The sequence below is a fragment of the Nicotiana tomentosiformis genome, chromosome 5, assembly GCF_000390325.3.
Source record: "Nicotiana tomentosiformis chromosome 5, ASM39032v3, whole genome shotgun sequence".
In the NCBI taxonomy this organism is placed as follows: Eukaryota; Viridiplantae; Streptophyta; class Magnoliopsida; order Solanales; family Solanaceae; genus Nicotiana; species Nicotiana tomentosiformis.
Genome location: NC_090816.1, coordinates 22728453 through 22739698, shown reverse-complemented (window position 1 = coordinate 22739698; position 11246 = coordinate 22728453). Strand labels below are relative to the sequence as shown.

Sequence of the window (11246 nt, the reverse complement as noted above, 5' to 3'; positions counted from 1 at the left end):
CTAAGAGATATATGAAGAAAGATAGAAGAGATTCTTATTTCTTCTTCAAATGTGTGTATTTTCCTATCTATTACAAGGCCTTTATATAGGCATGAAAAATGAAGAAAATATGTCATTGAATATGTTATTAAACATAAAAAAATATGTCATTAAGCATTTGAGATGAAGATCATAAAGGAATAGTAAACATCCACCATAATTTGATATTTCTTATAACACTGATTGTTTAATCAGAATAATCATTTGAAAAATAGCACAAACAGACCTTAATTCACCGATCGGAAAATCTCCTCTCTCTGTTAACTACGTCCCCCGGTAATTGCTATGTCGACGGTGACATCAACGCCGGCCGCAGCCGCTTACTCTTCGTCGCAATACAATTACTTAAACGGCACATACTTTCCGACGCCGTTTCATCTCCAACAACAACCGTCTCAGCCCTACATTGGCCCTGCTCTTCCCGTTGTTCCTCGTGTCTATTCTGCCCCGGCGTCTGTTCCCAGCGTTTACACTTTACATCAATATCAACAAGTAAGCATTCCAACGATTGGAGCTTTTGTTTTTGGATTTTCTTTTATCATTGATAATGACTTCATTTTCAATTTGTACGTTTGGGCTGTGAAATTTGCTTTTGATGAACTGACTTGGATTTTGATAGGGAGGGAAAAAAATATAGCTAAATTGTGAGATGAATATTTTATTTATTAGTGGCTCGTATGTAAGAACCTTAAATGTGATCATGTGTACACATGAATATACAATAGATACATGACTTATGTGCACACGCATACACATGCATGCATGCCTAAATGTGCATGTTATGATATTTTACGCAGAGTTTAAGTAGACTGATAGTGTAACTGTATGTGACTTTTTTAAGTAATGGTTGTTAACCTAAAATAAATGGTAAGTAACCTGTGAGGCGGGGCAGGGCGGGGCGAAGCTACCTTGTCCACGGGGAGTCAATTGACATCATTACACCGTATAGATGTATCAATTTTTTAATGTATGCTATATGTTGAGTTCATTATTATATATGTGGTATGACCATGAGACATGAGCGGAGCTTAAATGAAAACTGAGGAGTGATATAGCCGATCGCGACTTATTTGGGGCCGAGGCGCATTAGTTGTTATAAACTATATGATGAATCACTTTGGCTTCTTGGTGAGTTTACTTCTTTATATTTGAATTCTCTTAGTAAATATTTTGGTTCCGCCATAGTAGGTTAAATTAGATTGATAGTGTAAAAATTATTTGAAGGGTCACTGTGTATAACTTTTAAATCCTTAAAAAAATTGCATGTTTCTTAGTTCCTGCTTCCCATTAACAAGCAAATGGAAAAGAACCCTCTTGAAAGTATTTGAAATAGAGCCTCTTTGCATCTTTATCGATGTTGTTTTAAGCTTGGAATTTATTCTCTCAAAAAAGAAGATTTATTTGATAATGTTACTAACGTACCTAATTGTTGTGGATGTATAGGCGCAGCAATTATTTCAAAGAGTTGCACAAACTATCACGCCCGAAGCAATTGAGAATGTGAAAGCTGCGCTTGCGAGCAGTGATATTGAGCAAAAAGCTGAGGCCAAAAAGAAAGCTGTGCCTCGAAAGGCAGCAGAGCAGACTTGGGAAGATCCTACCCTTGCAGAGTACTGGCCAGAGAGTAAGCTCATGCCCCATTTAATTTTTTCTTCCGATTTGGTTTTGCGTCGAATAGTTGATTCTATTTAGTTTATTCTTTTCATGCTCTGCGGTTGCTCCAGCTTGTTGTCCTTACTGTCCCAGATGGCTTTTGACATGAATTGAATTGGGTACAACCTTGTTTGAAGGGTTCTGGCAGTGTTTATAGGAAATGTCACGGTTGTGATGTCCTGGATAACCATGCAATTGTAGGGTCTAGAATTTGGGGAAGCAGTGATGAAAGTCAAATTATTTAGGCGCCATGCAATTGTGGGAGTTGGAATTTAAGGAAGTGTGAATTAGTCACATGTGCAATCATTTAGGAAATAAAAAATAATTTTCATCTTGTATTTTGGCTCAAATTTCCTTGAAAACTAGCTATATTTGGAGATTAGTGGCACAATATTTGGATTAAGGGGAGATGCTTGTCCAAAGATCAAAATTTATGCAATTTAACAGGCTTGAGGATTGAAAAATATTTTGCCACACACTGCAAGTGTTTAGAAAGTGGGAAGGACTGTGGTGTATGAGGTCCTCAAATAAGGCCAGCATGTTTATCCCACCCCCCCCCCCCCCCCCCAAAAAAAAAAAAAAACAGGAATAATGTAAGCTTTCATTTTGGTCGGTGAGGAAAAGAGAGCAGAAAAAAAACCTCTTTGAGGGAGTTGGTCTTCTTCATGATAATCTTTTTGTTTGAGGGAAATTTTTTGGTTGAAGGAAGTGAAGGTCTTCCTTGTAAGTAATGCATCAGTCTAAGTAACACCTATCATGGCTATCACCTTTATCTTATGTTTCCTCTTTTTGCAATTGGGAAAGGCTGGGGTAGTTAGAGCTGGTTTAAAGTAAAACAATTTGCCATAATGAATATGTAACTACTAAAAGTACAACCTGGAAGAAGCATAAATGGTCAGATAAAGGTGTTGAATTAGTTTGTGCCTGATAAGTTTTTTGTACTGTGTTTCTAGTCTTTCTGAATATTTTTGGTCCCCCCCCCCCTTCTGTGTGCAGGTCGGGGGTGGAAAAGGGATTTCAGGAGTCCTAGATTGTTGGTTAATATATCTTGTGTGTTTGACTATTATGCTTTACTGATCCTATTTAACATGAGCTACTGTCCTGCAAGTGGTTATGTCCAACTTTGATATGATTTTCTTATTTCTTCATCTTTTTCTATATGCTTACTTGACTCTTGGAGGCGACTCAGAGTATTTCCCGGTTGTTATGGGGTTACATCAAGGCTCTGCGCTTAGTCCGTTCTTATTTGCATTGGTGATGGATGCACTGACACACCATATTCAAGGGGATGTGCCATGGTGTTTGTTATTTGCTGATGAATAGTTCTAATTGATGAGATGCGGGACGGTGTTAACGAGCGGTTGGAGGTTTGGAGACAGGCTCTCAAGTCTAAGGGTTTCAAGTTGAGCAGGTCTAAGACAGAGTACTTGGAGTGCAAGTTCAGCGCTGAGTCGAGGGTAGTAGGCAGGGACGTGAGGCTTGGATCACAGGTCATCCCCAAAAGAGGTAATTTTAAGTACCTTGGGTCGGTTATTCAGGGGACGGAGGGATCGACGAGGACGTCACTAACCGTATAAAGGCGGGCTGGATGAAATGGAGGCTAGTATCTGGAGTCTTGTGTGACAAGAAAGTGTCACCGATACTCAAAGGTAAGTTTTATAGAGTTGTGGTTAGACCGGCCATGTTGTATGGGGCAGAGTGTTGGCCGGTTAAAAACTCTCATAACTAGAAGATAAAGGTCGCAGAGATGAGGATGTTGAGGTGGATGTGCGGGCACACTATGATGGATACGATTAGGAATGAAGTAATCCGGGAGAAGGTGGGCGTGGCCCTTGTGGATGACAAGATGCGGGAAGCAAGACTCAGATGGTTCGGGCACATGCGGAGGAGAAGCCTTGATGCTCCGGTGGGGAGGTGTGAGTGGTTGGCTGTGGTGGGCACGAGAAGAGGTAGAGGGCGGCCTAAAAAGTATTGGGGAGAGGTGATCAGGCAGGACACGGCACGACTGCGGATTTCCGAGGACATGGCCCTTGATAAGAAGGTCTGGAGGTCAAGCATTAGGATTGTAGGTTAGGGGGTAGTCGAGCTTTTCCTACTTCATACCGGAGGTGAGGCGGGATTGGATAGGGTTGATCTTAGACGACTTGTGGTTAATATTGAGCCCACACTATCCTTTCTGTTTTTCTTAGCCCCGGGCCTTAATTGTTGGTTACTGTTATTGCATGTCATCTATTTTTTGGTTTTAATGCTTCTGCTACTTTTTCTATGATTTCTGCTAACGTTACTGATGGATTGCCTCTTCTTGTTTTATTCCCGTCTTCCTGAGCCGATAGACTCCGAGGGTCTATCGGAAACATCATCTCTGCCCTATCGGGGTAGGGGTAAGGTCTGCGTACACACTACCATCCCTTCCCCAGACCTCACTTTGTGGGATTTTACTGGGTTGTTGTTGTTGTAGTACTTGACTCTGGGCTTTTTCTGTAAGATGAGTGGTAATTCTATTACAGTTGAATGATTAAGTCGGCTATTGGGATCTTGCAGATGATTACCGTATATTCTGTGGTAACCTTGGGAATGAGGTGAATGATGATGTTTTATCAAAAGCATTTTCAAGATTTCCTTCATTTAACATGGCCAGGGTAAGTTGTCTTGAAGCACTCATATTTTCTCTATACTTTAATTGTCATAGATGAACTTGTGTTCTGACATGAAGGGGCTGGGGTCTTTGTCTCTAGAACTTTACTTTCTTTTATATCTTATATTTCCATATCCTAAACATTTATGAAGTTGGGGAAAGCATTGATTAATTAAAAGAAAAAATGAGAAGATTTGGGAAAGGCTAGGAATTCTTCAATTATATTGCTCGGACTATCCGAATCCTTTTGTAAATCACCAGACCGGAATGGTATGGGGAGATAACTTTCATTTGGATCTGACATTTTACTTGTTATGCTGTTTGTTGATGCTTTATATGGGTTTCTGTCTTTCCCTTGTTTGATGTCAAAAGGTCAAAAGATCTGCCTTGCTTGGGAGAGTGTGTTATCTCAACACCCTTCCCACCCAGCGCCAGAAGACTAGCTGGATGATCCAGCAGCCCAACAACTAGAAGGATGGTGCTTTTGAAATCGAATTAGGTAAAGAAAAAAATAAGATACGGATACTTTAGCGAAAGGAGTTGAGCAGTGGTTCCGCTTAGGCTTTGTAAAATGAAGACTGGTCACTGCTGTTTGAAGTTGTTTTAGTTGTTTGACTGGATATCATATTTTTACTTGACTTTTGTGTCTTGAATTCCTGAGTTGACAAGGTACAATAATTTCAGGGAAATATGTTGGACACCGGCCAGTTCAACTTCGGAAGAGTAAGTGGCATGACAGGATTGATTATGAAGCTTTGGAAAAACAAAAGGTAATCATGCTTTCTGAATGATCAGCCCACATACGATTTCACATTCTAAAAGTGGACATTTCACTATATATTTCTTGTTGAATGTTTTGGCAGAATGTCTCTCTGAAGAAACCAAAGTTACCAAAGAAGAGTGTATTGCACAAGTGAGCATCAAATCATATGATTATGGATCAATGGTAAGATATTGTGGATCTATTTCTATGGCCATTTGGAAAAAGAGGAAAAAGTGGCAAAGTCATTGAATAGAGATGCTCCTATTCAACTTATGTAGTGCTTTATGTTTCAGTTGATGATAGTTCTTTTCTCCTGCCTTTTATGGCCAATAGAGCTACGATTTTCTCGGCAATAATAGATTGTCGAATGGAAGCCTAATTCTGTGAGATATTTGAATGTATTAATAAATTAGTCTAATTGAACGAACGATGAAAACTTGTTCCAGTGTTTAGTGTGATCAAAATAATCTTTATAGAACTAAACTATGGCTGCCCCATGTGAGTTACCTCCTCTTGCATTGACTTGCTCTTATATGTTGGTTAACAACAACAATAAACTCAGTGTAGTCCCACAAGTGAGGTCTGGGAAGGTTAGAGTGTACGCGGATCTTACCCTCCCTTTTAAGAAGGCTCTTATATGCTGGGGCTGAGTCGGGAATTTATGCAAGGGGATATGAATTCTTTATAGAAAAACTCATGTCTTGCTGATGGATTGGTGATATATAATTTCTCATTAAGAATCACTAATACGTAGTAAATTTCATATTTAACACTATATTCACTAGCATCGCCGCTCGTCAAACTCATCTACCGTAGACGGAGACCTTGTAACTCCATCTTGGTGCAAACTTCCGTCTCTCTGATCCTCTTTTCGGTATGCTACTCTCCTCTCTCTTCCTCCTTCCGTCTCTTTTGCTGCCATAAGATTTGGTCAAAACGCGACCCGTGACCCCCAAAAAAGCCAAAGTATCTTCCTCAGATTTCTCTGGACGAAGAGGATCAATGTTCAGAGATGTGATGTACTTTCTTTCTTCCAGGGGCGGATGTAATGTGGTAGATGCGGGTTCAATTAAATTCATAACTTTCGATGCGGAGCAGAATTTAATGTGTAAAATTCATTAAAATTGCAAAAATAATGGATATGAACTCATAACTTTAAAAATATAATGAGTTGAATGTTAAAAATCTTAAAAATTAAACTCATATAGTTTAAATTCTGGATCCGTCTTCACTTTCTTCGTGACATAAAAACTATGGCTGGAGGAAATCTTTTCTTTTGTTTTTACATGAGTTGAATGGGATACATGTGTGAAATGTCACTGTTTTAGATATTAAAGTTACTGATTAGTTTTTTTTTTTTAATCTCCAAGGATTACAACACACTGATATACATCCAACCGAGGTTGCTACATTAGTTTACGCCTCTATTAAAGTACAAGACATTTACTACTTAGCTAACAAAAAAATCTGCTTTGTCATATTTAAGCCTAACAGTAGGCATATGGTGTTTGTCAAGCACAAAAGAACCTTTAGTTCCTTTTGGGAGTTTAGATATTAAAGTTACTGATTAGTTCAAATATTAATTTAGAAGCGATGATGTCGGAGCATTCTTTCACGTTTGAAATACCATGCTCAAGTTAATTTATTTAGTTTTAATATTTGCCCTATGTGCTCATTTCTGGTTTGCTAAGTTTATGGTTTAAATGTGATCTTCTTCTCTGTTTCATGTTTTAAAGGTTATTAGTTAGTATTTTAAAGAGCCATTACAATAACTAACAGGAGATTACGCCGGATGAAACCTTTTTAAAATTACCGTTTTGTTATAAAATAAAAGCAACTTAGTAAAACATGAACAAAACATATTGTTATGAAATAAAAGCAATTTAGTAAAACATGAACAAGAAATGGAGATAGAGAGAAGAAAGAGATTTTTTTCTTCAATTGTGTGTATTTTCCTATCTATTATAAGGCCTTTATATAGGCATGAAAAGTGAAGAAAAATATGTCATTGAATATGTCATTAAGCATAGAAATATGTCATTGAATATGTCATTAAGCAATGGAGAAGATCATGGAGGAAGAGTAGACATCCACCATAATTTGATTTTTCTTATAACACTCCCCCTTGGATGTCCATAGATAATGTGTCTCGTTAAAACCTTATTAGGAAAAAAAAACCTATGGGAAAAAAAATCCTAGTGAAGGAAAAAGAGTACACATGTTTAGAAATACGCCTTTTGATTGCCTCGTTAAAAAAACCTTGTAAGGAAAATCCAGTGGGACAAAACCTTGTAAGGGAAAAAGAGTGCAACGCGTATTAATTCCCCCTGATGAGAGCATCAATTCACATCCTTGAGCTTTCGCATCCCAATCTTGTATACTAGTTTCTTGAAGGTTGACGTCGGTAGAGATTTGGTGAACAAATCAGCCATATTATCACTTGAACGGATCTGTTGCACATTGATATCACCATTCTTTTGAAGATCATGTGTGAAAAATAACGTTTGTGAAATGTGCTTTGTTCTATCCCCTTTTATGAATCCTCCTTTCAACTAGGCTATGCATGTTGTATTGTCTTCATACAAAATTGTGGGTAGTTTGTCACACTTCAAACCACATTTGTCTCGAATAAGGTGTATTATAGACCTCAACCATACACATTCTCGACTTGATTCATGAATAGCAATTATCTCAGCATGATTAGATGAAATAGCCACGATTGATTGCTTAGTCGATCGCCAAGATATGGCAGTGCCTCCATATGTAAACACATAGGCTGTTTGAGATCAAACCTTTTGTGGGTCATATAAATACCCAGTATCGGTATAACCAACAAGATCAGGACTGCAATCATTGCCATAAAATAATCTCATATCGGTAGTCCCTTTTAGATACCGCAATATGTGTTTGATTTCATTCCAATGTCTCTTTGTAGGAGCAGAGCTATATCTTGTTAAGACATTAACTGAAAAAGTTATGTCAGACCTTGTAATGTTAGAAAGATACATTAGTGCACCAATAGCACTAAGATATGGTACGTCGGGACCAAGAAGCTCTTCATTATTTTCATGAGGTCGAAAAGGATGTGCTTTATCCATATTTTAGTGTATGCTGATTGATGGACAAAAATTTTATCTTTCATATACTCAATTTGTAGACCAAGACAAAATTTTGTTTTTCCAAGATCTTTCATTTCAAATTCTTTCTTTAAATAGTCTACTACTTTAGGAAGCTCTACTGCTTTAGGAAGCTCCCTAGGAGTTCCAATGATATTTAAATCATCAACATACACGGTGATTATAAAAAAAAAATTAGATCCAGATCTTTTTTTTAAAGACACAAGGACAAATTGAATCATTCTGGTACCCTTCTTTCAACAGGTACTCACTCAGGCGATTATACCACATGCGCCCTGATTGTTTCAATCCGTATAAGAATTTTTGAAGCTCTATTTAATAAATTCCTTGGTAACCTTAATATGCTTCAGAACAATTTAAATCATTCAATGATTTCCATTATACGCATATCACGTTTTTCTTGTATTGCCAGATTAAAACATGAAATAGCGACATCCACCACAGGAGAACATGTCTCTATATAATCAATGCCAGGATATTTACAAATCTTCTTGTGACACAAGTCGTCTTTATGTCTATCGACTTGACCTTTTTTTCGCACAAGAACACATTTATACCTCCATTGGCTTTATACTTTCAGGTGTTGGGACTATCCATCCAACTTCATATTTTTCATGTGAAATCAATTTTCATTACGTATTTTTCATTTGGCCAATCAATTATCTGTCCAAATTTCATGACAGATTTGAGCTCAAGATCCTCGTCAATATTAATAATATTGAGCGCTACATTATATTAACAATATCGTCGACGATCATTTTATATCGGTTCTACTATTACCCAATAAAGACATAACTTATTGAGATCTCTTTATCTTATTATTTTCAGGTACCTGAGCCTCTCCCATGAGGTCTTATGAAGTGTTATGTCGTGGTGCTCTTCTAGAGCACTTGCCTCCTTATTATGACCATCTTGAAACATTTGCTCATCTCCTTCTTCAAGGAGTTTTATCTTTGGAACCGATTAGTCTATTGTGCTTTATGCATGCCATAGACTCTATTCATTATGAACTTTATTTTATTTGGAGCATTAGCAGCTGAATATGACATTTAGCTTTGGGTCAGCAAATACATCTGGCAATATTTTGCAAATGAATTATCACTTGAACTTCAAGTTCACATTTTCTCGTACGAGTATCTCGATGTACTCATAATAATTCATTACATTTTTCCTAGTCTTATTTGGGGATCCATCTTTATGCATTGTGGTGGAACAATTAAATTATATAGTACATTCATATTTCTAGATGGAAATTATTTGGTTCCTGACCCTGAACCGATTGTGATAGGGAGAACTTATCATAACTTGGTTAGATGTGTACAAGTGCTGTTGTATATTAAATAATACATCACATACCAAATTTTATTTTGGCAATTTTGTTCTCATAACCAATGGTTTAGATATAATTGGAGGCATACAATTTCTGCTAAACCAACTTGGATTTAAACCAGTATTATCAAGATAAATCATTATAATTTATTCTGGAACTGTGTTCTAATAATTTGAGTAATCAATCTTGCAAAAGTCAAACTACAAGTTGATAACAAATGCACATGTGACTATAGAATAGATGCATCTATTAAAATTATATAATAGTAAACGGTCCACATGGAAGCTGACTGGGCCCATATATTTATCACCTTTTACTCGTTCCAGAAATCAAGGGATTCAATCCCAACCTTAACTGGCATATCATGAAAATAAGCAGCACTAGAGAATTCTTGAAGAATCTTATATTTCTTCAATATATGCCAATGTAATTCTCAATTAATTTTTTTCGCATCATAATTGAACCGAGATGGTCAACCGGTCATGCCAACTAATATTTGTTTCAGTAAACCTCTAGTTTACTTGTGGTTTGTGATTGCATCATCATGTTTATACTTGTGTAGTACAAATAGAAGAAAAATCAGATAACCTTTCATATTTACCCGGTATGATTATAGTAATATAAAGATATTCAATCTTCTTTTCATTTATAGTCTCAATATGCCAACCACTTTGGCTAATATATTTGTAAATCAAAATATTTATTTTGAGACTTACTACAATATTAATGTCATGAACAATTTCATTCATTCGGGTAGTAACAAATTAGTTCTTTCAGAGCTCTTAACTGCTTTTGTACTACAAGATCTTTTGTCACATCATCCATATAATGAATGTCTCCTTCACAAAGAAAATCATATCATAATAATTGTCATGTTCAAAATCATCACAAGCAAAATAATTTATTTGCTTTAATTTTGCTTTTAATAACTTTCATAAGGCATGACAAAATATTTTTGGCGCATCACATGCATGCGACCAATGATATATTCATGTAACTACACAATAATATTCATTATCTTTCTTTGTCTCAAACCTCCCTTAGAGGTGAGTTGTAGTATTTATCCAACTATGCACAAATATATTATTATGCATAATCTTTATCATATATATATATTTTTACATTCACTTTTATAATCTTTATCATATATATATATTTTCACATTCACTTTCAGGAATGAGTATGCAATCTCAATGTTTATCACAAGTCATATTCTCTTCAAAGAATTTCTCCCTTTTTATAATTACCATAGTGATAACTATTATTATTTTGGCCTTTCGCACGCCCACATTCATTGGTCAACCACTTGTCTTTATTTAGACTTATCATGCACTGCTATCACATTCACTTCAAAAATAGAGCAATTCAAGTGGGACAAGCTTCATGTTTTTTCATGAAAATTACATTATTTTTTATTTAGTTATTATTATCGATATGGTGCATTAGGACTCAAACCCAATGTCTTACCCATATAAAGGCATGCTAGGCCATAATGCGTTGGAACTTGAATCCAACGTTTTTTCATCAACATAGTACGTTGGGACTTGAACCCATCGTCTTACCCTCAATCTTTGGCATAATAGGCCAAAATTCACTAGGACTCGCACTCGAACCTTTAAAATATTATTACTTCATAATTATAAGCATAAGTAAATTAACTTTCAAGAAGACATATATAACTATTTCAAT

General features: G+C 36.4%; 1 protein-coding gene across 2 annotated transcripts; it reads left to right on the top strand.

The window, feature by feature from the left end:
- The first annotated feature begins 217 nt into the window (after window positions 1–217).
- Window positions 218–5587, top strand: LOC104106838 (uncharacterized). Of its 2 annotated transcripts, none has more exons than XM_033658812.2 (5): window positions 218–531; window positions 1483–1663; window positions 4234–4826; window positions 5012–5097; window positions 5191–5587. In XM_033658812.2, the coding sequence occupies exons 1-3, from the start codon at window positions 325–327 to the stop codon at window positions 4383–4385; spliced, it is 540 nt and encodes a 179-aa protein (XP_033514703.1). In that variant the 5' UTR covers window positions 218–324; the 3' UTR covers window positions 4386–4826; window positions 5012–5097; window positions 5191–5587. The 2 variants fall into 2 exon arrangements, with proteins under 2 accessions (XP_033514703.1, XP_070058176.1); XM_070202075.1 differs by having other exon boundaries at window positions 1483–1668; window positions 4242–4826.
- The last annotated feature ends 5659 nt before the right edge of the window (window positions 5588–11246 follow it).